Raw genomic sequence first — 26,453 nt, 5'->3', positions numbered from 1 at the left:
GGGGACCCTGCCCGGAGCCGATGACTCAATAGTCTGACCTGCTCGGCTGCAGGGGGTTGGCCTAACCCGAGGGCGCAGGGAATAAGGCATTACTGTCTCATTCCTAATGCGACTGCGCACAGCAGGTGCCTTTTGAGCGGCACCGGGCTCTTTGGTTTTAAAAGTATTCCGACCGTATCGGATAATGCGCCGGCGGTCACGGTCAACCGTTGGGCGATTGAAGTGTGCGGTTTTTGGGGCCGACCTTTTCTAACCCGTCCTTCCTCGGGGGAAGGCAGCATCGCTGCTTCCATAAATTTGGACATGCTGGTCGCCTGGCGGAAACACCTTACTGGCTTCACACTCCTGTCGCAGAGGACAGTGCGACTTTACCCCCAGACCGCCTCGTAGCACGATTACTCGTAGTACGTGGTCTCGCCGCTCTTGGTCTGGCTGCTCCCCTTTGGCCTTCCTTTGCACCTTGTGGAACGAAGTTCCAGCCAGTGTAGCCCGCGGGATCATTGCAGCACTGAAGCCCGACCACCACGTCAAGGTGGCAGCATTGGGTCGGGAGATACAAATAAATCTCTGATGATGGATGCTCTTCTTCAAAACTACACTAACTTATGGGCGGCGAGACAGGATAAATTTTATTTGACGTTATAACTGCAGTGTTCAAGCTAACCAATGGCAGCATTGGGTCGGGAGATACAAATAAATCTCTGATTTGTGATGCTCTTCTTCAAAACTACACTAACTTATGGGCGGCGAGACAGGATAAATTTTATTTGACGTTATAACTGCAATGTTCAGGAAAGCTAACCAAATACTACACATGCTTATCTTTCTCTGAACAGTGATCTCTAAATTTTTTTCAGACCATAGTCGAACGAAATTCCTAACTACGTAGCATAGAAAAAAGGGTTGCAGAAGTCCTATCCTAATAATGAATTCCTTGTTTTGTCCACCATGAGTTCAAAGGGAGAAGAAACTCTATTATTTGGCGTTTTCATATCCATGAGTTTTGCGCTCTTTCAGGCGGCATAGTAGGCTGAATAGTATCAAGACATGAGAATTTTCCATGCTGTGGAGCTAAAAAGACTTTATTGCGCGACTTATTTTGTACGGCCAAATTTTATACCGCCAAACAAAATTGCGCTGTAAATAGTTAAAGACGTTCTACAGTTTGAAATCTCTCCTAGTCAGCAAAAAATCACAAATTTCTTTATCAATTTAGGCTACCCAGTGGAATATGACATATTCAACTCTGTTGAAGAATATACACGCATTAGAGGGACTTCAAAACAGGTCCTCCCACGAACCCTTTGGAACCTGGTGTGAAATTTTCACTCAATTGTAGGTAGATATGGAATTTGTATGATTCAATCACTTATTTTAACAGTCAACCTGTCCTGATACATCCGGTCCGCTCAAACGTGAACGTTAGTTACGAATGTGAAATCTGCAGGTCCATCAGTCACCTTCAGCTTGTCAAAAACAGTTGGTTGATCTCCTTACCATTGGTTTCGCTCCTATTCACAATGAGCTTTATATTTACAAGCGCACACAGTTACGACTACTTAAGACTTTTGAACCTACTTAAGCTCCTCGAAAAAAATACCCTGGATTTCTTTAGCGTGACATTCATTATATTTATGACTACAACACTGAATACCACCGACTGCTACCAAGCTGACTGGTTCTGATTCAAATTTGATGAAATCTAATCAGGTCATTGATTGCTAGCCCTCCTTCCTACGTAGAATGTAAAATAAAAATTCACTCTTTAATTTTTCTCATGGAAATATTTCCATAAGACACTTTTGACGGACCGAACTAGGCATGCGCGATGCACTCAGAAAGAACCATCTGCTGCGTTGATATTTATATGTTTTACTCATCAACTGATCTCATTACTCTTGGATGCACATAAACAATCCTATTGGTTTTTTGACGTAAGGTTGCTGGAAGCTTTTTGACGATCCACGACCAATTGCACCCTTTTACATGTTCATGAGTTAGGTGCAGGTCTTGAATTTCCGTCAACCTTATGTGCCATTGGAAACCAATTGAGATACAGTTCACGCATCTGCAAACCAATCGGGTCTTAACCGAAGACCCAATTGATTCCAAGCTGAACCTCCTAATTATCACTTGTCCAACTAAACGCACTGCACAAAGACTGCCTCCTGTTTCAGTTGATACAGTGTTCTAGACGTAGCATGCTACTCCTGATGTTGCTGAAAACATTTGAGGAATGTCACAAATAAAGAATCCAGCTGAGATTCATTTGAATTTCTCCTTGAAACTAAATAAATTTAGCAATAAATGTGCTAACCACATCCCATTGTTTTTTCATCTTAATCCATTTTCATCCGCATGAAGCCAGTAAGCCCTTGTATCCTGAATATCGTATCGAGTACGTAGATTTGTAGTTGGATGGGGAAAGCCGAAAACGAACTATTTTTAGAGCATATGGATCGTTCCACCACAAAGCCAAGGAATTTCGTTCCATGTAGACTCTGACAAACACCGTCGTAGGTCAACCGAATACGTGATCCAGCAGATTACATACATTTTGTCTATTCGGCGGGCTTAATAAACGGTTCTAGAGTGAACAGAACAAACAGCTGTTACGCATCACAAGCACAACTTACCGCTCCCTGGAATAGATTTATCCGTTTTGAGAGTTTCTGCCTTCAACTCCGCAAATATTCGATCAGCCTCCAACCGCAGTCTAATAAGATCTTCGGGGCTGTGAGCATCCGTAATGCAGTCTTTTCTGTATTTTTCTTGCATAATACGCTTCTTCCAAGACCTTTCCAAAGTAGAAGCCAGCGTATCTTGATGTCCGAGTGGGTCGCACTGGGTTCGTTTCACAGAACAAACGAAATGATTATTGTTGTTTCTTTGGGTTTCAGGGCAAGTTTCCTTTTTTTCGATGACACGTTGATCTTCGCTTGTTGGCTTATTCCCCCGATTCTTTGGAAAGAGGTTGAACGTATTGGGGACAGGAATATGGAGCAAAGTTAACATTAAAACGGAAGTCACTTTAAGTACGGCATGCGTTATGACTCTCGAGGAGACTAATAATAATAACTAAGAAAACAAGAAAACGATGTCAGTGTCAACCGCAATCATATCTTTCCGCAAATTCACTTGAGCTGCAAGTGCTTGTGGTAACAAAAAATATATTTATCTGAGAAATGCTCAAAAAAGAGCAAAAACTAGTCGGTGATTGCCCGAGGGTTTTCGACAACCTCAAGAATAATATTCTGTTACTGTGGTATTCAAAATAACTTACCAACTGAAATGTGATTCGGCCTTAATGCAATACATTCAGTTAAGGAATATCATAAATGAAAGACTTAGTTGATCCCCCTTAACAAACTTTGCAAAAGAGTTCATTTTTCCAACAGAATATCTCTCCTGGTGCCTTCAAGGACCTCAAGTAATGATTGTAGACTATACTTTAAGATAGATATTGGACAAACGCATGATCCGATTTGTTCAGCTTCTGACCGGCAAAGATGTTTTACGCACTAATTTAGTACATGCAAGCTAACTTAGGGGATACGGTGGTGCATGTTAGACTTTATACTTACCCCTGAGAGATCACTGCGCCTTGTAAAATAGGCACAGGCCACTTTTCTAACCTTATCCGTGTTGCCTGCGAATTCAAATGTTCATCAGATATCACTTGCATAATTTTTCCGGTCTTGAGACTTTTTAAAAAGATCTGAAAACACCGCCCTCATCCTGCTGAAAAGTAGCTGATTCATTCAGGACTCTATTTCAACCAAAATAGTTGACACCGGACATGTAGTTAATCGTGGTGCAACACATTCAGCACTAACCGGAAAACCTGTCCAAACCGAACAGTCCAAGTATATTCTCCACTGCCAAGGTTGCTACCTTCCGATTTCTTCTCCATAGTCCTGTTTCAGGAAACGGCCTTCAAACCCTTTTCCATCTAAGTGATCCATTTCGTCTCTCAGTCTCTCAAAATCACTAACACAAACAGCTGTATGCGACATTGTTTTCAGTAAATCTGTTTGATAAACGCTCGTTTGCGAATTAACCTGATGTCAACCGGAGACTCAAATTAACTCCATCTGAATCCCTCGTTTACGACGTTCTTTAACGGAATGCGCTCCGCATTGGCATCTGTATGTCCAATTTAGAAGGCGATTCTCTGTAAAGAAAGGTCAACGGAGACTATGGATTGCCGACGAAGGACTTCCATCTTGCATGAACCCATCTGGTAGGCCTGAAACCCAAGTCTCGGTCAACCCGATTCCAGCTTATATGGTTGTTGTGATATGTCTCCGTTGGTGGAAACGCAGCTGAATCATACAAGTGTCCCTCCGCCCACAACTCCAGTCGACTTTGAGAGAAGTATTGAAAACTTGTGTTCTCCAATCAGCTTTATCTTTAATTGTGTATGAAGACAAGCGCATTATAACCTTGGTAACAGAGTGAATAACTGCCATCCTCAGGGCACGGACTCCGCAAAACAAACCTTGCATGAAATAACTCGAATGTGTCATGGAATTCTTTTGCCTTTGTGGGTGTGATACAAAGAGTACTTCTTCCGCACACTTCTTTTGGTTCTTTTCTAGAAAGCACCTATCTCCGGAAGTGAGAGCAGTTTGGTTCGGCCATGAGTGTTGCCGCCAGTACTGGACAGGGGTGAAAACGACATTTCAGTTTTACTCGTGTTTTACAGTGCACACGTCCTTGGAGGAGTGAACTCACCTTTCAGACGCTCTGCCGAACTCAGTTGGTGTGATTTGCATCCAACCGCATAATTTAGACCATAAGGAAGATATTCTGAGAGACCACTGAAAAAACTAGAAATATTTTCAAGGCAGCTGATGGCATTACATGTTTACACTGAGCGTGCAAAAGTGATGGGTGGTGCCCGCGGAACGTCTGCCAATTTACTGGAACGAAACACCGACTATACTCCACTTGCCTGAGGGACGACCGTTATTCAACAGCAACTGTTTACCATCAATATTTTTCAGTTCCACCTTAATTTTATCAAAACTCAAAAGGAATTGATTCTGTAGATAAGTTTGAAAACATAAGGCACTTGATTTGGAGTCAGCTCATTCCACGTCATTAAACTTTAATGCGGTATTTATGCAGATCAATTGGAAAATCCGACAAGTGATGTTTGGTAAAGATACTTATACCATCAATCAAAATAGACACGTGACAATGAACTCGAGAAAACTGGATGAACCATAATTTGTATTGTGGAATATAGGTAGATCGCATTGTTGTTCTGTTGGTCAACTTTTGTCTTGTCTACTCCGAATGCCAAGCTCGGCGAACAGGTCAACAACCAAAGCTTGACTAAAGCATAGGTCAAGGCTGAAGCACGTTGCACTAGGAAAAAGCTGCTTTGGGCGGGTCATGTAAACTACAATCAAGTATTTCAAATCGTTCTTGGTTGCGGGATTATTCCAGTGTATCCTAAATGCGAACGAAGAATGGATGATGAAGAGTGGATGATGAAGAATGGAAGATGAGCTGCAAGCTTAATAAAAAATTTTCATGCCCTAAGCAAGATCAGTCTTTGTGAGAAGTCGAAAAGTACCGCATAGCTCTTTCACGGTCACTGGGAATAATCAGCAATGTTCACCTTACGAACTTACAGAGAGATCCGAACTTACAACCTCCTGGCTAGTAGTGGAAGACTAGATCGTTTGGACACCAGCGGCTGATTAGAAGGATAGCGCCGCTCATCGACCACTCACGTGGCAAACGTTGACTAGCTCCTCAGATGACGACTTATCAAATAGAAGGCTAACATGACTTGTGAATTATTCTTCCTTCCGAACTGCTTAGAAACTCACTTCCACATCACTTTCGTTCGAACAGTCCTTCTGTCCTGGCATAATGTAGGAAAGCACTGGACTCCCGTTTTGCTCTTGTCAGCGCACATCAGCTGTGCGTACATTTGGTCGAGCACGGGTTTGAACTCTGGTCATTTGAGCCACGGACATTTTAAAATCTTGTAGGAAATCTTTGGTTAGTTGTAGGTGGTCGCGGTATTAGTAGAAGTCGAATTCACACCACTTGGAAACTTTTTATAATAAGATGAAATCTGAAGGTTCATAGATGAAGTCTCGCCTCTTATATGAAAAAAATTTGCACCTGCACAAAGTAAAGTGGACCGAATAGGCTGAATTGGGGAAACTAATAATTGTGTTAATCGACCAACTCACCAGGGAATTACCAGAAAGTGCAGACACGAAACGCACATGTGCAGAGAACTACACGCCAAAAAAGTCAACATCTGCACCGCACGAATCCCAGAGCATGTGCGTTGGCGGAACTTACCAAGCACGGCTTAGCAGAATGCGGACAGCGGAGTGGATGTGAAATTGTTTATAGAAATATTTTCAAGGCAGCTGATGGCATTACATGTTTACACTGAGCGTGCAAAAGTGATGGGTGGTGCCCGCGGAACGTCTGCCAATTTACTGGAACGAAACACCGACTATACTCCACTTGCCTGAGGGACGACCGTTATTCAACAGCAACTGTTTACCATCAATATTTTTCAGTTCCACCTTAATTTTATCAAAACTCAAAAGGAATTGATTCTGTAGATAAGTTTGAAAACATAAGGCACTTGATTTGGAGTCAGCTCATTCCACGTCATTTAACTTTAATGCGGTTTGAAACATGCAGTATTTATGCAGGTCAGTTGGAAAATCCGACAAGGTATGTCTTTTAAAGATACTTAAATCATCAATCAAAATAGACACGTGACAATGAACTCGAGAAAACTGGATGAACCATAATTTGTATTGTGGAATATAGGTAGATCGCATTGTTGTTCTGTTGGTCAACTTTTGTCTTGTCTACTCCGAATGCCAAGCTCGGCGAACAGGTCAACAACCAAAGCTTGACTAAAGCATAGGTCAAGGCTGAAGCACGTTGCACTAGGAAAAAGCTGCTTTGGGCGGGTCATGTAAACTACAATCAAGTATTTCAAATCGTTCTTGGTTGCGGGATTATTCCAGTGTATCCTAAATGCGAACGAAGAATGGATGATGAAGAATGGATGATGAAGAATGGAAGATGAGCTGCAAGCTTAATAAAAAATTTTCATGCCCTAAGCAAGATCAGTCTTTGTGAGAAGTCGAAAAGTACCGCATAGCTCTTTCACGGTCACTGGGAATAATCAGCAATGTTCACCTTACGAACTTACAGAGAGATCCGAACTTACAACCTCCTGGCTAGTAGTGGAAGACTAGATCGTTTGGACACCAGCGGCTGATTAGAAGGATAGCGCCGCTCATCGACCACTCACGTGGCAAACGTTGACTAGCTCCTCAGATGACGACTTATCAAATAGAAGGCTAACATGACTTGTGAATTATTCTTCCTTCCGAACTGCTTAGAAACTCACTTCCACATCACTTTCGTTCGAACAGTCCTTCTGTCCTGGCATAATGTAGGAAAGCACTGGACTCCCGTTTTGCTCTTGTCAGCGCACATCAGCTGTGCGTACATTTGGTCGAGCACGGGTTTGAACTCTGGTCATTTGAGCCATGGACATTTTAAAATCTTGTAGGAAATCTTTGGTTAGTTGTAGGTGGTCGCGGTATTAGTAGAAGTCGAATTCACATCACTTGGAAACCTTTTATAATAAGATGAAATCTGAAGGTTTATAGGTGAAGTTTCGCCTGTTATATGAAAAAATTTTGCACCTGCACAAAGTGAAGTGGACCGAATAGGCTGAATTGGGGAAACTAATAATTGTGTTAATCTACCAACTCACCAGGGAATTACCAGAAAGTGCAGACACGAAACGCACATGTGCAGAGAACTACACGCCAAAAAAGTCAACATCTGCACCGCACGAATCCCAGAGCATGTGCGTTGGCGGAACTTACCAAGCACGGCTTAGCAGAATGCGGACAGCGGAGTGGATGTGAAATTGTTTACGGCAGGAACGTCGCTGGACAGGACGAACAAGCGAATGACCATAATAGGCCCTTTAGCCATCCTATATATTTATACAAAACCTCTGTATGTTTGTCCTGACAATACGGCAATATCCCGGATTCGGTCTTCTTCTTACAGGGTAGTCGGACAATCTCAGTACCGGCGTAACCAACAGATGGTCACCCACGATACAACAGGAAGGAGGGGATTTCTGACTGGCCCCTACTCGGACCTTGCCGATCGATGTCCATGGCCATTGCAACATGTATCACCTGACAATTTATACAACCAAATTATGCTGATGACTAAAGTTCTCCTGTATTTGTTTGTCACGGCAAAACATGATGAAGAAGGAATTCATCACATCGCGCAACGTTTGATATTTAGCAATTGTCAGTATTGTCAGTAACGTCGCTCTTTCACTTCAGAAAAACCCACGGTCCTGGCTTCGCTGAATAAATAAAGCTACTAACTCCGTGGAACAAAACATGGCAGGATAACCTTTGTGTTTGAATTTAGACGGGTACGTTTTACTTGAGTTTTCATCATCACAGCGTGAAACACCAAGCAATTTGTCCGAGAAAGTGTTAGTAATATTGAGTAATGGGATGATCCAAACTTCTTAGGATAACAGGTTCCTACTCTCACTGAATAAAGTGGGAAGATTTTTTGTCTACATGTTTCGCTCGCAGATTTCAAGCAGACAACGCCCCATTGCTGTGCAATTATTAGTCAGACTATGTTAACCGCCCGCTTTTCGTTTGGTCAGAATTGATACGAATGAAGAAAACTCACCGGAGCATTTGACGGGATTTCTTTTTCAACTGAGGTATCCAAAGAACTTAGTGAGTCGGCTTTTGCACCATTCAAACTGGTCCGATACATCGAATTATTTCCAGGGTCATCCGATCGCCGAAGGTACGAATCGGCTGTCTCCAGGACCCTGGTTGCTGAATTGTGTGATGGCTCCACGGAGACATCGTTTAGACTGTTGCTCACATTCGACTTTGCTTGCATCTTCTGATGAACGAGATGGTGACGTCGGGGTCGTTCACTATGAGACACGTCAAAAGCACAGCTTTCTGGCTGACTGGATGTTTTACTGTCCTCCGTGCCAGCGTTAAAACGATGCACCAGAACACACAGCTGCTGCAGATGCCTCCGTAACTGATCCAGGTTCATGCTACTGGTCAGTGGTTTGCCACCATCTCTAACAAATAGACCAGAAATGAACCAAAGCTTTGGTATCATTGCGTAGTAGTCAAAAGAGAAGTCGAAGTTAACAGGAAAATTGTCGTAAACGTTGAAAGAGAATAGAGCTCCCTCTCCGGTTAGAATTTGCCTAAGATGCACAGTGAAATCAATACATGAATTTAACGCTAGAGAGACTGAACACTTCCATCTGTTATCGTACTGTTGCATGCTACCGAGGAATATCGGAAAGAGAGATTTGGGGTTTTTAGCTTGTAGCATCGCATCCGCAATCAGCCTTGGTAGTACTGTTTTATTAGTCTGTGTTTCTTCGTTAGGAGAAAAGTTCAAACGAAGATTTCCCTACCTCCTCAGATAAACGGATACGCTAATGATGAAAAATGGCAATTCGTTGGTCTCTGTACCATGATGAAACTGAAGTCGGTTTGAAGGCATCATTTGCGGTGCTGTAAAATTCCGTATATTTTTGTATGGGGTGAGGTGGCTCAGCGGTTCGAACCCGACCTCTCTATGTCGAATTTCTCTGTCTAGAGTTCGTCAACTGGCCCTCATTCTTCCTTAGAGTGGCTACGCACCGAAAGGGTGCTATAGCTGAAAGATTAGTTATTATTATACTTCTGTGTTCAAGGGATACAGTAGAGCGCTAGCAAAGCAGTCACGTGACGTGTTGCTGACGAACTATATTAAACAGTCTTGAGGGTGTTTGTAATATACTACTCATAAGGTTGAATATTCTTCGACAGCGCACGATCGGTTTCGTCATTCTTAGGGCTCATCAGGTAGGCGCAGTCCCCGAGTTGCCGTCAACCTTATTGTTCAATTGGAACCAAATTTTGAACCAGATGAAACAGTGAACATGACGGTTTTGCATTCTAATCAGTTTTGACCTACTTTGATGTTTCATTTCGTCATAGGCTTATGCTTCTTGTGATAATATTTCATCCTTAACAGTTTAAGTGGCAAACTCTTCTCAGTGTATTTGTTTGCACTTGTGACAGCGTACTTTACTAACCACAAATCCAAGTGTATTGCATATTAAGAAATGGTATTCTCACGTCGATTAAAATGAAGCGTTACATTTGGCCTTTATTTTCTACAACAACTTGATGGGGACCTGGTGAAGGACATATCGGAGAGATAGTCCGGATGAACTGGAGAAACTTGCCTGCATTACAACCGCACCTTTGGTGAAATGCAATCCGAAGGTTACTGAGGTGGTCGTCAGACCGAGTGTACGTGGAAAGCTTAGTGTCCCATCCGTAGCTAGTGCGGTCTAAACACCTGATGTGACGAAAAACTGTGCAAGTTGGACTGAAACCGTCACGCTGATTGTAAGGTTGGAATTCCTCCAAAAATGGCACTTTTCCTAAGTGGATCGCTTTGCTTCCATCTCGTCGTTTCTAGGATAAATCTTTTTTAATCCTCAGAAGCCGCCCTAGACAAAACCTCGCAGGGTCCGTCATCTGGTGCAAGCAGTCGGCTGAAACAGTCACGCTTACAATGCCACCATACTTAATGTCAATTGCAACAATTATAATCTCTTCTAAAGCATAAAGAGCATAACCTGACTGGAGGCGATTGCTACTGACCTTTGTAAGAGCGTTAATTGACAGTCCCTTGAATCGACAACAACTCAGAAGTGAAAAGGGCTCTCTAAAACAAATTACTTATTCCACACCCATCCTTCAACACTTCGTTGTGTGTAAACACGCAAACATAGTGCAGAGCCATTCATCTTGGCTGCTAACTGTTGGAAGTCGCTAAGGAGTTTCACCGTTTCATTGATACATGAACAAAACACATCTCGCAAACCCTACAACATGCATCTACAAAGTTGTCCAGCGTGTTTCAAGCGTCTGTGGCGCTACCTGAATGGGAAGTCTTGACAAGCGGGTCAGTCGATCGTCACAACCAGCGCAGTTACTGGGTTGTCGCATAGATGAGTCGGGCATACCAATCACATCGCTCAAGTGTAAACAGGTTCGCCCGTTCAGACGTGCGAATTCAGATGCGTCCAATGTGCTCTGGTGGAATGGTGATAACACGTTCGCTTCGCATGTCAGGTATCCGGAATTCAACCCCCGGCACGGCCACTGGATATGCTCTGCTGATTTCGCTCTAATAAGAGCGAAACTCGAGTCCACTGCTTCTTCCCCCTTTGCTGTGGATTCACCAGAATAGTTTCACTATTTTCTTGAGCAGAGTTGTCAAAAGAAAAATCAACCTGAAACCGGTTTTTATTACATCAAATGAGGCAAATTGGTACGATCAGTCAGGCTGTCAGCGCACTGACGTGGTAATGGCAGTCTGATTCAACCTAGGTGCCCTATGGGCTTCAAGATTGGCCTATTATCAAAAAAATCAGCAGTCGATTGCGCTCATTTCAAATGAAGCAGTGGTTCGGATGAGTACCACACCTTTATTCATAAGAATCAAAGTGTATCATCGAAAGACGATGGTTCTTGGATATGAAACGATTCATCAAGGTGACAATAGGTAGTGATAAATTAAGTTGCAAATTAATTGGACAATAACGAGTTATTCGAACGAATCTCGGATGAATCTTTTTCAATGATAATAATCGGATGTCTTCAAAGTGGTGCCATATGAAATATGAGACGGCTTTTGTACAGGGTATTCAAAAGAGCTACTGATTTACCTTCAGAGCAATTTTCAGACAAGTGTAGCTAACCATCTGCACACAATTAAGGTGTTCAAGTGCAACATATGGGTCTTGAAAACTTGAGAACTGCACAGATCTAATAAGTAGCAAAAGGGGTGAGACCGATAGTGTGTGGTGAAAGTTTTTGTTACCCCTTTTAAGCAGCACGTTATATCGATTATGTCAATGAGTTAGGATGTAGATTGGCACCAGCCTCTCAGTACTGAAAGTTATTCATTCTACACTATGGCCAGAAAGCAAGTCCACGAAGTTGCACTTTTATGGTCTCCACTGTTATGAAATTTACAAAGCTGACTCGAGGAACAGAAAACAAACAACCATTTTTGAGCAGTTAAATACTAGGAATTTCTTTTGAAGTTTCAAAATTCTGTTGTAGTGCCCTTCCGAGTAACCTACCTACCTCGATTCGGACTTATACACAATTTCAAGGGCAAAATGTGAAATGTCATATCACATACATCACTTGACGTTAACTCGATTTGGATATCAGGAATGTCGCAAGAAATTTGTTTGTACGTTACGTTTACTGATCGTTCTCCTTGTAAAATGCCGGAGTCATTACGCTTTGGGGATAACACCGCGATGCAGTGTTGGTTCCTTCCGAGAAAAGCATCACAAGACTGATCACACCATCAAAACAATCAAATGAAAAGCTACGCGATCCTCGTCTAGGTTTCCCGACAAAACAACTGTAAAATACCTACCAACTTACGGATTCGACTGTAATGTACCGAGGATAGGTTGGACATATCTTACAAGTTCATTCAATTGTTCCATAACTTCTGCGTTCATTGGCGTCCCTGGTGAAACGCGATCACCGGCGTCTAGAATTTGCTGAGAAATAAAAATGTGGAAAATAGTGAGCAAATTTTCCAGTAGATTACCTAATTTGACTGAGCAACAAACAATCTAAGTTGTGAGAGTAAAAGTGTCCATTTGACTTTTTAATTTGCTTCCGAATAGTACGATTCAACTGCTGAGGGTGCACATGATGTGCAAGTATCCTGTGCCCCTTGAATGTCGGTACTGTTAGCGCTACGGTGCCCACTAGGGTTGAAAGATGTGAGAAATGTACTTCAATGAAACTTAAAGCGCCGCAGCGACATCCCAAAAATTGTTGAGTTGGGTTTGTTTATGCATATTCACTTGTGTTTTTATTTGGACAGGTACGCTCAAGAATTTCAGTTGTTTTCAGTTCTGTGCAAAAGAGGTTATTCTTGTTCCCGATGACTTGTAGCAGTTCTGCTACAGTAAAAATTCCTCATTCCAAGGTTTTCTTGCCTTCATAAGAGCCCTTAGAGTTTGCATTTCCCAGTGTTTTGATTATTTTTAAGGTATATACCTCAAGTCTCATTTTCGTCTTTTTTGCGGCTCATTCGATGGACGTGGCTGATGTACACAGGATGATAATTGCAGCATATCGGTTATTTGGGTTGTCTAAGCAGTTGAGGGTAAATGCCACTTGTACAACCCAGAAAGCAAGAGCTCCGAAAGGTCAGTCAATGGCAAGTTCTTCAGTTTCCTCATAGTGTAACGAAGAGAGTATAAATAGGGTTCAGCCTAGCAAAGAATTATATGGGTCATCTGATCATGCACATTCTGATGTTTTTGAGTAGATAAAAAGCATTATTTTACTCGTGAGGTAACAGGTAACTTAGGAGGAACGATAACCGATGACTAGGTTCTCAGACTCACTTTCGTTAGAACAGTGGTGGGTGGCCGAGAACTTTCTCTGTTAAGCTGTTCTTCCAACTGTGTGACGCGACTCTACAAGACAATAACATATAACAGTTGTGGTCATCAATGATTTAGAAAGACAACGCAATGTTCCACTGTACATCCTGGAGAGTGGGGTGGGCAAGTGAGAAGTAACACCCAAGTGTAGGTTACAGGAATCTGCAATATCTGAGTAGTGGTCATTTGCAAATGAGTATGTCTGTCAAAATCAGTCCAATTTGGATTCAAGTAGTACATAGGATTGACGAAAACTCGAGGACCGCACCCATCTGATGAGCCTTAAGGAGGGCAGAACCGCTTGTAGGCAGTCGAAGAGTTTTCAGCAATCTTGCGAGTGGTCTCCTTTATGAAAATACAGCTATCTGTTTACACTAATAGTGTAAAATCTATAGAGCGTAAGAAAGCAATAAGAACCACCAGTTCGCACTTGTAATGATTTGAGTGGAGAAGAGGCGGACTAAACGTGAACTATGCTGATAGGTGATCTTGATGCGATGAAAAATGTTCTTCCTGCTCTTTGGAGTAATTTATTTGCAATACAAACGCTCTCATCCTGTCCATGTATGGAAATAGTTTTCTCAGCAACAATCCTTATATCCAGAGTACTCTCCTTTGAAAACTCTGATGTTCTTATGCATTCCTCATCATTTTTGTATCTCCATAAAAATCGATTGAATCTAGCTTTTACAAACGCTTTGGGAGATGACAAATTGACCGGAAGCATCCCTCAAAATGAGAATGGTTTCACCTAGCAAGATTTGATAATTTAGGTGTCTGGCATGCGTTCATAATGCCAAGAAATTGCACTCACTTCCTGCTTCAGATGACTGGATTTTAAAATCTGAAACGACGAGGACATGCGCTTTTGATGGGCTCGTATTTAGACGAGAGCCATTATGGGCGCCTCCTGTTTTTAAAGCAGGCTAACCTGATTGATTGCGATAAATTGGTGCGTCCTGTCCGTAAACCTAGATTTTGGCGCGCAAACTCCAGAAATAAACAGTTACCACATTGCATGCCGAATAGGAGAAGCTGCTGTCACGCTTCCTCTTTCGATGGGTTCTTATGCGTTTATGGCTTATCACGAGAGTCCTCGTTCAAACCTGGTAGTGATTTATTCGGTGCTCCTCTGTTCAGTGCCACTCCGTCATTTCTCTTGAGAGGTGTGCTTTGAGATTTACCTGATTGCGCGGGCAGTTTTTCAGCTTCAAGGGATAATGTTTCAGTATGTTCATCATTAGAATGATGTCTTAAAAACATCTTCGAGTGTAGATTGTGCTGAACGGTGTCTTTTATTCCTTATCTGTGTTTGCGTTTAGGATTTTTCCGTGTTGTTCAACTTGCGGCACATATGAGCTGACCTTAGGTCTTTATTGTCTTGTTGCTGTGACCGATTTTTATCTGCTGTTCTATTGGCTATCTCTGTGATAATTGGGGAACATTGAGAGTACATATTTGGCAAACAAGCCCTTTGAAAGCAGGCGACTTGAGCGATTGGTTCCATTAGTCACTGTGGAGAGCGAAATTGCAACAGTTTACTAATTTTTGCGCAAACTAATTGACACCGTTTCTATATATGGGAAAAGATAGGCGATTTCATACAAGTTCTGTGGGAAAAATAGGCCATTATCATGCTAAAGAAGGAACTTGCAAACTCGCCGTATCAGTATACGCTGTTCCCATAGACCGATCAGTCAGCGTCTCGACGTGGAAAACTTCCTATGAGGAGTACAAGCCAGCCACGTTGAATGCTAAACTTTATCACTAACTTACCATCAGTTGTCTGAGTTGACAGTGTAAGCTGTGTGGGCCGTCAAATTTTCTCTGAGAGCTATCTGCTCTACCTTGCCCCCGCCTGTGAAGGTTTTGTTGAAACGAGTGCTGAATGGAGGGTGCATTATTTCCCGACCGAGGACGCCTTCCACTACTATGTCTCGTGGGTGTCAGTCGATCATCATGAGGCATATTCAACGGAACAGTAGATGGACTCTTGTTAGGTCTGCATGACATTCGACTCCTTGGTTGTGCACTAGACATGAATCAGTGAAACCAACCAATCAGTTAATAAAGTGGATCAATATAATCAATTATGACGATCATACGAAACTACGTATCGTCGACAAAGCAGAGGATAACCGCGTAATCTAATATGAAAAACTAAACTCGGGCCAACATAAATGAGGCAAGTGTTTGAGTCACCGAGTCGGTATGGGGGACTTCGCGATGCCAAACTGAAGTGAGAAATAGAGAAATGACGCGGTACCTCATTCTAGAGATTAATGACAACCGCATTCAGCAAGGGCGGTTGACTTAAACACAAGATCTATGCAAGAAGATAATGGACCACTGGTGGATTGTAGCATATCAGATTCGACTTAGTGGTTCAAATAACTGAAGGGCCCAAAGACCAACAGTCTACATCTACCCTCCAATGATGTATTGTCTTAATTCACCAACACTCCGCCAATGGATTCCTCACGTAACGTATGTTGTTCTACAGACACACGAGATCAATAGGTCGGCATAATTGTAACGGTATCGATATCATTTAGCGTCAGACTGCACGGAGAGCTCCGTTAGTACTAGTGCATAACCAGTCAGGCATAGACAAACGTTGCCGTGTCGATGCCCGCAAGATGGCGTTGAAACACTGAAAAAATGTTCATACTAGCCACAACAAGGTAGATATGAAGAGGCCGTTGTAGTCTATCAGGTGCTGACGTATGAGGACAGACCCGAAACTTCGCAGACAACCCCTCAACTGCGGCCAAAAACTTGATGGTTTCGTCAGTACAAGAATGAGACGCTCAACGGTCAGTAGCTAAACTTATCCTAGGCAAGCACCAGGCAACATTCTCGGAAGCACTTTTTCGGCTTCTGGAACAGGCTCATTCTGAGAAAACCCTCCAAAACCTTTTGGACTGGGGAATTGGTACAGCTGATTCTAGAGCTGGTCCACAAGGATGCGCGCAGAAAAATCTCAGCAGAACTCTCTCTTAGGATATTCGTGTTAATAAGCATTTCTTCGTTCATAATTTCACTATCCAATATGAGCGCTGAATACCAATGACTATTTTACGACTACCATCCATTTGAATGATCATATGCAAACTGACCTCCTTCATACCTGGCTTCAAGCTTCCTTTAAGCTAGTTCAACCTTCATGTGTTTTTCGTCTTTCACTATTTTGAAGGGTGCGGTTTGTTCCCGCATTGGCCATCTGTCATCTGTGCAGCAGACGCAAACTCTTGCAACAGGTATGCGTGCTTGGCTGATTAAGCATTTCGAAAATAATCTGTGCTATCCTGTACTATTCCCTTCTGTCATTAGATCGCTGCATGCAAGTTCCACCCCCAGAAAAATCAAAATGTTACTAGTGCATCATCCTACTAACGTCGGCAGATTCGTAGTCATCTTTGCCGCCACAAGTCCTTAGGGAATGCGAATACTGAAATGAATGATTTTTTGACTACTCAAAGCCACCTAGTAGCAGTTTCAGTAGCTATTTTGGATATGGAAGGCAGCCGTGGAACCGTGGATGTCACCACTACGTTCAAGACAGCTAAATAGTTTGACAGACTAAACCCGCTGTTCTCAATGAAAGAACTGAATTCGAGCATACAGATGCAGAATGATAGAGCAGTTTCTGGACGAGTTCAAATACAAATTAAACTAAATAAATACAAGTTATTAAGAAAGGTTTGTCACGATTTCACGAAAGATATTTTGGGGCAAATAGTTGAGTATGCACTAACAATAATGACAGGAAAACTGATCTGTGGGTTTTACGTGTCGAGCTTCAGAATAGAAATGCCGGCATGTTTTTCGTAAAGCTGTTTTTATGGGAAGAATTGCTTGCCGATCGACGTTACTTCATAGGTTGGGCAATCTTTTAATTTTCAATGCTTTGACAAACGACGCTTGACTTATTGTTAGTTTTCGTGTTAATAACGGGACCGTGACTATTCGCTCAAAGGCATCAAACTTCAAGGTGCATTCAGCTTACCTGGAAAGTTCATCATTTGGTTAGATTGAGAGTAAGCATGTTGTTGGCGTTCGTCATATGTAAAGGGTGGTTGGCAGACTGTCCGGAAGGTAGCAACATGAATGTTGGCGAAGGTTCTACGGATTCCGATCCACTACACTCAACTTACAAATTATCATAAGAACAAACGTTATCGTGAAGCTAAGTATTTAGTTTCAAATCATGCCATCTGGATCAAAATTGAGTTGAATTCCCTACCCCATGGCTTGCCAGTCATCTTGTCTTTCTTGGTGATCGACAGCGCTTCGGCCTGAAGGATGAGACTGTTCTTCTACCGTCAGTTCGTTTAACGGATGCAAAGGTTGGATAAAACCATAATCTTAACAACATCGGTAAAAGTTTCTCTTAGGTAAAAAGCTTGGACCAAAATGAAATTGCTTTAACTCATTGCTTACTGAAAACTGTTCAGAATTCCGGCTGGCTTCAGGTTTGGGAAGGTGTACTTCCTCTTTATTATGGCTCTGGATATCTGTGAGTGCACTGAGTGCTTATCCTGCACAACACCTGGTGGTTTCCAGACAGCACGAGCTGAGATTCGGCGAGAGGTCGGTAGCGGAGTTGAACTCGATGTCCGCCGTCCTTCGTTTGGGTGTGGAGCAAACGGTAGCGTCGTTGCATGGGCACTTTTACTCCTGTACCTCTTCACGGTTGCCTAAAATGTATGATGAGTTACACAAGGACGTCTAGAAGCATTTTGCGTACAGTCTGCTGAGAGTTACTGATAAGCATGGATAATTTGTATCCATAAAGAGCACGAGGAAGTCGTTTGCAAACGATCCAGAGTTATAAAACTGCTAGAGCGGATTTAATTTTCTGCAGCCTAAATAAGTATATTTATACGGTTCAAAAATTGTACAACAAACTCTGACTCACAGATGTCTGCAGCGTGATGTTGGCCACAATATAGGACAACAAAAAACTCTAGAACTGCAGTTTCTCAAGTCTTCTCTTTGTGCCGAATTTGTCCAAACCTTATCGAGTAATCTGTAATCATATTATGTCTGTTCCCGTCTCGTGCCTATCGCTCTAAACTCTTGCATCCACTCACGCATCCAGTCAAGCACCCTCACTACCTCTGGGGAAATACCAAGGTAAGCGCAACTTGGGTGGAGCGCCATATAGAATGTAATTAAAAGAATCAATCTTGGACTAACTATTGTTCTCCAAGAGAGTAGCGATGAGCCAAGAAAGGTGGGACAGGTGCGGAGGCTGGTGAAACATTCGATGCTTGGAGGGTGTGTATGTGTGTGTGTCTTCGTTTGGTTTGTTGGAGGTATTCATGCGGAAAGAATGACGATGGGGTGCTTTTTGTTAGGTGCGAGTGAGCGTGGTATAAAAGGGAGGAGGTGTTTTATCCTGTTCGACCAAAAAAGATGCTTTCTTGGATGAATGGTGACAGAGATTTGCATCAAATTTGGTGAGCTAGGTAGCAATTAGTTAGGCGAGAATCCCTTCCTTCTAAAATAACTGACCGGTTACAGTTTTGGTAGAATTTTACTTACTGCAACAATTCAGTCATTATTCGGGTGACTGCAGTTAGGACTGGCTATGTGCATCAGCATCGAACGCGATAGCATGGTCGTACTCAATAACTGATACTCAATTTAAGGTCTGATCTAATTCTCCGTCGGAGTCGGGTGAGTCTCCCGTAGTGTAGATGCCATGGACTCGGTAAATTAAACCAAATGAAGCGCATCGCCTCCCAAATTAGACGGATTCCTAAAGTACAAAGGAGGAGAATCACTCCGCGGTTCATTGGTTTTGGGTACTCATGCAGTTATGTGCATTTTTGGTCAGCTAAAGAATCTGAGACATGTAGCAAATTTATACTGTGTTGAATTACTTTCAAAGGAAAGGTTGTGGTTTTGAACGGGCAATTTAATCCGACGTCCCAATGACTTTGGGCAATAATATTATTGTTCTGACTTGTTTTCTGTGTGAAAAGTATTAAATCAAGGTAAGACATTTTTGGTTCATTGAATTTTTCCTCCTAAGTGGAGATGGACATGAAGTTTACCGAAGCTTCTTTGGCGTCGGATCGATACTCAAACTTAGACAGTGGCATCTAACCTGAGCGGTCCCGCAGAAACTAAAATTGACCAGTGTCTAAACAATTCGAGTTCGGTACCCCAATTGGGACTATGAAAGTCGTGTGCGGATTCCATTATGATGCGCAAACCCCTTGTTACCAAAGCGATAAATGGTTACAGTATAAATTTTCGGTATACGAAAAAAAGTAGATTGTTGAAGCGAATGTTTGTAACTTGAAGGATAGAGCGCAGAACATATAAAAGCGTGTGCGCAACAGAGGTCAGAACAGCGTTCAGCCCCATTAACGGGTCTCATTAGTGTTATGTTACCGTGGCTATGCACTTCAGCTTAACCGAAAAGAATATGCAGAAAAAATTGAACGTATCATCAGACCGAGGGAAAACAAATGTTTACTCACAATGGGCTGCCCTCGGTGAGGTTGAGCTGATGAAGGACGCCTAATGGTTGGCGTATTTGTTTCAGTTTTGGATGCAGACGTAGTTTTCAAGCAGGTTCGTAATTTTCGGCGCCGTTCATGAAATCCAGTCATCCCAGGCCATTTGAATGCCGTGATTCGAGAGCGTGAGCCTTCGGGGCTACCAGGGATGCAGGTTTTCAACCAGTTGAACTTTTGAGAAACAGTGATCAATGAAAGGCTTGTCAAATGAGAGCGTCTGAACAAAATGGAAATCCCCTCAAGAGGATCAAGCCAAATGCTCATGCGAATTCAGTGCTACTCCTTGATGTTTGTAGCAAAACTGCTACCCTTCCTGAAGACGTCGGAAATATTTGTCGACTTAAATTCCCTCAAAGAAAAACTAGGGTGCAGAAGTAGGGTGCAATAGGTATCCATTTATTCAATCATTCATCAGAAGTATGATCAAAATTAGGCAGCTGTCGATTTTCTGTGACATAATACTAGTGCAGTTCTTTGTGTCAGCAGAGGGTACCTCTCAGATGAGACCACTTGGGTTCGATCCACCGTACGTTTTTCTGATTGACACTGATTCATGTGTGCACTTAAATCAAAGGAACTGACTTTGGTGATGGCATTTAGGCGACAGTTCGAATGAACAGGAAAAACATTCCCGGAAAAAAATAAGTTCCTCAAGAGGTATGTATCTTCAAGGGGCGATTTTGTGTATTCCTGCAACATGCCTTTAGGAGGAAAGACTATAAAGTTAATCTGCGCTTTGAGAAGTCCAAGGAAAAAAATAAGTTCCTCAAGAAACCGGTATCTTCAAGGGGCGATTTTGTGTATTCTTGCAACATGCCTTTAGGAGGAAAGACTATAAAGCTAATCTACGCTTTGAGGAACAAGTCCAAGGTTGTCGCTTACGAATGTGTCCACTGAAGATGATCAGAAAAGGAAGGTCACAATGATAAATCTGCGTCAGCTTGTTGTCACCCTCCGACAAGGCATTTGTAGATGTTTCGTGACCCCTGGTGATTTTAGAACAGTGGAAATAGTTGGAGTGAGATAGCTTGCGGAATAGGAAATAGTTCCTTCTTCAACTGCAGTTGGGGTCAGAAATAAAGGGCTTTCTAAAGAAGTTGTCCGAATTTCGAAAAAGTCTGGTGACAATCGGTAGATTTACTGCTGGGCAACGTTTCGCTTTTGACACAAAGCTTCGTCAGGCCAAGTGACTAGGTTCTGAGGTTGGTCGAGATTTAAGGCGGAAGGAGAACCAATCAGCTAAGTCAAGCCAAATCTCTGTTGGGTGTCGGCCGAGGGATTTTAGTGTGTTAGAGTGGTTGAACAAGTGTTGGGTCAGTGGAGAAACCTACATGTGTTTGGGTCCAGCCTAGGGTCTAGTTCTTCTGGTTCGGTTCATTTGATGGTTCCTCTTGAACTTCGTTTGAACCTTCTGTTAGTCTGTGTGGGTGAGCTAGTGCTAAGAAAGTTGTGTAGGAGGGATGCTGTGACCTTTGGTCGGTTGGGGTTTCCACCCCTACCCCCCGGTTTTTTCTAATGATCCTAAGTGGATTGACAACCACACCGTCACGTGTCAACTCGGCTTATCTAAGACCGCTTTCCATACGCTCGCTAGCTCCACACCCTCGATTCTATTCACGCTGTGATGCTTAGTGATTTCCACCGCCTCGGCTATCAGCCGTTGTGGTGTGAATCGCAGTCCCCGTCTTAAGACTTCCACATTCTCCAGATCTATTCTATGTCCCGTGTCTAAGGCATGTACCGCCATCGCTGAGTCTTTGACCAGCGTTTGGTATTCTTCTGCATTCCTTGGTGGCTTGTTAATCCTTCTTTTATGCTCACCAATTCTGGTGTGTAATTCCCTGGCAGTTTGTCCCATATAAACCTTAGCGCAGTCGTTGCAGTTAATTTTATAAACACAGTGCCTAGTCCTTTCAACCCGCAGGGGATCTTTCAATTGCACCAAAACTGAGCGAAGCGTTTTTTCCTTCTGAAAATCCACTCGAATGTTGGCTAATTTCAACAGTCTTCGAATAACCGCCGATGTTCCTGCTTTATATGGAATGACTGCTGTGCCCATCCATTCCGTACTGGGTCTAGATACTGGAGCCATTATCTTATTTAGTTGACACCTAATCATGCTTAGTGGGTATCAAATTTCTTGGAGTTTGTTGGCAATCTCGATTTGAGCTGCCGTTCGGTCGGTCTTTTCTGTGCACAGCGCTCTAACTCGACGAAACACCGATGAGACAATACTGGCGTACACGGACTTTGGGTGTGCTGATGAATAGGTTAAGACGTTTCCTGTGTCTGTTGGTTTCTGGTTGATTGTCGTTTTCAATTTCCCACCAATCTTGTGTGTTATACAGTCCAGAAAGGGTAATGTGCCCGAGGTGGACTCTTACTTGCTCGTGGAAGCACAGTATAGCTAAACTCTCGTCTGTATACACTTGTATTAGGTTGAGCGCGTCATATTTTGCTCCAGGGCGCAGAAAACTGTATTGTCCCAGCAGAAATAGCCTCTTCACTGAGCCTAGTGAGTGGCCTTTGTTTTAGGGGACCGGTAAAACTGTCGCTCCAGAGGGTGATCCACCTCGATTCATAACATAATTGATTCACGTAAGCTGCCATTCTGACTTCAGGCTTTTTGTATGTCCTCAGACGTTTGATATTTCCCGTGCCATTCTTCAGTTTCTCTTGGACATACAATGGACAGGCAACGAGGGAGACAAATGCTCCAATTAAAGTTATGCCAAATCGGCGGTACATAATGAGATAACCATTGCGGAAACTTTTTTGCTTTTAGTCTATTACAAAGAACTATGTTTCATAATAAGGAAGACCATTAGCTTTTCGGGGTATTGAAAACAAACTCATTTATGGTTTCGCTGAACACTGATTTGGCAATTTACGAATGCAGACCTGTTTGTAGTCTTCACGTCTTTCAAGGTAATCAGAACTTTGCCAAACTAATGGTAGTTTTAGATCATCCGGCTGAACTCAGCTGCGACAGGTTAGGAGTAGACGAGTGGACCTGCATGTCGATGGAATGTTTCGAGTGCTAGACCCAACTACAAGTTTGTGAGTGTTTCAGACTATCTTCTACAAGCCAGTTTGAAATAATGTCTCCTCATCTGAACAAATTCAGCGAAGTCTATGGCAGAAAACACTTCCTAGATACGATCGTCAAACGTGGTAATATGTGTTGTAATGGCCAGTTTGATAGAGACATACCAATAGACATGTTATATCCATATGACCTCTGAGGATGGTGGAACATATCCTGATAAGTAGTTTGAGGCTGAATGTGATGCGTGCTGATTATGTCGCGCGAGACGGACGATGTGGTTTTTAAAGGTGGTTGTGAAGCCATCATAAATCACTCCCCTCCAAAGTCCACTGGATTGGGTGATGTGATGTAACAAGTGTTTTGTAGTAAAACTTCGGAAACGAATCAAGATGACAGTAGTGGCACAGACATGCTTCGGCCACGCAGTTCAATTAACTGCAAACAAGCCGCCTCATGACTCAGTTGGCACAGTATTCGAGAAATTGCAGTATTATTTTTCGACAAGTACTACTAATGAGTTTGCTGAAAGCCCTTTGACAGTCCACAACCGTTTTTGTCCTTCTTTGGACGAGAAATTCAGTGGCGGTTCAGATTTTTACCAGTTGTAACTAAAATGGAAAGCAGGAGGGTGTATTTTGCTCTCCCTTTACTGTAAGAGAGTTTGTATCAACCATATGATATCAGTAGAATCAGGTCATTGTTTTGGGATGTGGCGACGCTGAATGACGTTACCGTCACAGAAACAGCAAACGCGGCTCGACCGCTACAAATAAAAAAACAGTCGAATCTGACTGGTTGTTCATTACTGACCAAACAAGTTTGTCGCAGGTCAGTAATAGGATATCTATTAGTTAAAATCACTTTCAAATTTCCTCATGTTGAAGTGGTCAGTTGCATTTTAGAGATCGGATAGCAGTAACATGCTATTCAAGTCCGTCGGTCAGGAAGGAGGTTGAAAAGGGAACCTGGCCTAAGGTTCCTCGGTTATTTGTAGGCGGTGGTTGATAAACTTATCGTTTATCACTATAATCCACTGAAAAATTTCTGCCATTTGAAACAAGGAAAAAGAGAATTCACTCTTAAGTGTTTTCGGAAAAATGTCGTCAGTACCTCTACAAAAGGTGAATTTTAGAAAACTCAAATAAGACCACCTTTTGCACAAAAATTTCGCCTAAGAAAAAGAGGTTACCCAGCATTTTTTCTTCGAAATCTTGCACGCAATAAACCCTCAACCGGAAACCAGTGTGATAGGGAAAGTTCTCGAAGACGTGTTTTTTGCCCCTCGGAAGAAAAGTGACAGAGTAGTGCACACCGATCGTGGGTGGAACATCACTTCACGAAAACTCGTACACACCAACACAACGACTGATTGACGGCGAAAAAAATTTCAGTAATACATCAACCGCGGACAGTGTTAGGGAAGGAGAGAGAGAAGAAGCAGCGTTTCTCAACGGTGTGGCTGTATGATCTTGTTCCACGTTGCATGAAAAGGTAAATTAAATTAACTATCAGAAAACTGAACGATTGCCAGAGCCGGTTTGCAATCAAACACTTACTTCAGTTTGTTTTCCCTCGGAATTGAGGAGCGCTCGCTCGGTGACGGCTCGTAGAATCTCACGCGCTGATAATGGAATAGAAGACAAATTTACTACTATTAGCTGAAACTAAAAACTGAACTATTCTTTTTCCGTCATCACTCTATCGAGCATTCCAAGCAAACGGAAACCAGTGTGAGGAGAGTATTTTGCACCACTGTGTAACTCCATACCGGTAAATCGCCTGTTGGCGCGTAAAACCGTTAGGAACCAGTGAACCAGTAGTACTGGTTTCGCGATGTATACCACTGTGAAATGTTCGAGTAATGGCTGGTGAAGTTTTAAAACGTCGTCCCTGCATCTGGAAGGGTTGATGAAAAAACTATTGTGCCACTTGAGAATGCTCACTTAAGAAAAACTCCGTGTGTCTTATGGATTTTAACCACTAAATCTGTGTTGGTCATTTGGCAATGGCTCACTGGAGAGCATTATTTATTCAATTGATAACGTTGGTACATTGCCCATTGGAAAATGCTTCTCCGTGTTCATTAAAAAGGTTCTAAATTCAGTTTCACATCGATCGACTTCCGTCATAGTCTAGGCATTGAAATTTCAAAATGGCACCACTCGATGAAATCTTGTCCGCGAGAGAGCAATGCTGGTTGGGGAAGATATTTGGATCGATCTAATTTTGTATGGTCGCGTTAGTGTGAGTGCGCGGAAAACCATCAGAATTTATCGATCAAGAAGCCATGAACTTTGTCTGACCAGGAATGTTTGACTGGATGCTCACTGCAGGATTTTTGGCCAAGCAAAAATCATCTGGTCCATCGCAATCACGTTCACATAAACTGTTCGACACCATATATTAAGGAATGAGGTGAATTCACGAATTCACGAGGACGCTGGGGCAAATGACCAAACGATTTCCGTTAACGTACACTCCCAAAACGTATGACTGATTTCAGATTCCCCGCAAACATACAATAGTTGGGACTCATTGACCCTATGAGTATGTATATCCTTAATCCTCTATGAAGTTCCCGCTTCGAGTTTCCAGCATTCAAGTGTCTCTCTCATACATCATGTAACTGCACAGTGCCCTAACCAAAAATGTAACTGATTTCTGAAAAACATATCTTGTGTTGGTTCACTGGTAGTTTAGCCGATCCGTTTTCCAATTACTGTTGATTAATCACGTGAATCACTTACCGAAATACCCACTAGTGAGACAAATGGAAACGATCACCAGGAATCTATTCTGATGACCGAGAATGGTTGGTCAAACGTTTGCTACAGTTTGAATATTTCCCAGCAGTTACAGGAGGTTCATCAAAACAGGAGTAGTGAGAAAAATTTAAAAAGCATCCCCAAATCATTTAGAAAGAGGGGTTTTCGTGTCAGGAGTACAGATCGTCGACAAGTTAGAGCTGATCAGTAGGCTACACAACATCCATGCACAGAGAGCTAGATTCACGTAGCCAACTGTGATTTTCAATGCCATACGCGAAGTCATCTGTGTTCCAGCAGTCATGACAGTCGATGTTATCGATTTGATCCACGACCGGGTTTAGTCAAGTGTTTACGAGTGGCTGCCGTCGGATTTACGGACGCCACTTGGCGACTGAAGTGTTACTGTTGCAGGTAAAAATCTACAAACGACAGGCGAGAGAGAGCTACAGGATGTCCGTTTTGTTTACAGATAATTGAACGTACTGCTCATATAAGGGACACTCCAGGAAGGAACGGTTATC

At 42.6% G+C, this 26,453-nt stretch overlaps 1 protein-coding gene across 1 annotated transcript in view; it reads right to left on the bottom strand.

The window, feature by feature from the left end:
• T265_02073 (hypothetical protein) overlaps positions 1-26,453 on the bottom strand; it is a gene marked incomplete at both ends in the record, with an annotated part of 55,043 nt that overhangs the window by 7,012 nt on the left and 21,578 nt on the right. The window contains 9 exons of the mRNA XM_009166232.1: positions 2,637-2,961; positions 8,746-9,292; positions 10,993-11,280; positions 12,558-12,679; positions 13,541-13,612; positions 15,356-15,611; positions 18,023-18,279; positions 20,077-20,286; positions 24,721-24,785. Of these exons, the coding sequence (XP_009164496.1) occupies positions 2,637-2,961; positions 8,746-9,292; positions 10,993-11,280; positions 12,558-12,679; positions 13,541-13,612; positions 15,356-15,611; positions 18,023-18,279; positions 20,077-20,286; positions 24,721-24,785 (2,142 nt within the window). The remainder of the gene's footprint in view (positions 1-2,636; positions 2,962-8,745; positions 9,293-10,992; positions 11,281-12,557; positions 12,680-13,540; positions 13,613-15,355; positions 15,612-18,022; positions 18,280-20,076; positions 20,287-24,720; positions 24,786-26,453) is intronic.

The sequence above is a fragment of the Opisthorchis viverrini genome (genome assembly GCF_000715545.1).
Source record: "Opisthorchis viverrini unplaced genomic scaffold opera_v5_24, whole genome shotgun sequence".
Classification (NCBI taxonomy): Eukaryota; Metazoa; Platyhelminthes; class Trematoda; order Opisthorchiida; family Opisthorchiidae; genus Opisthorchis; species Opisthorchis viverrini.
The sequence above is the reverse complement of the archived record's forward strand: the minus strand, read 5'-3'. Positions and strand labels throughout refer to the sequence as shown.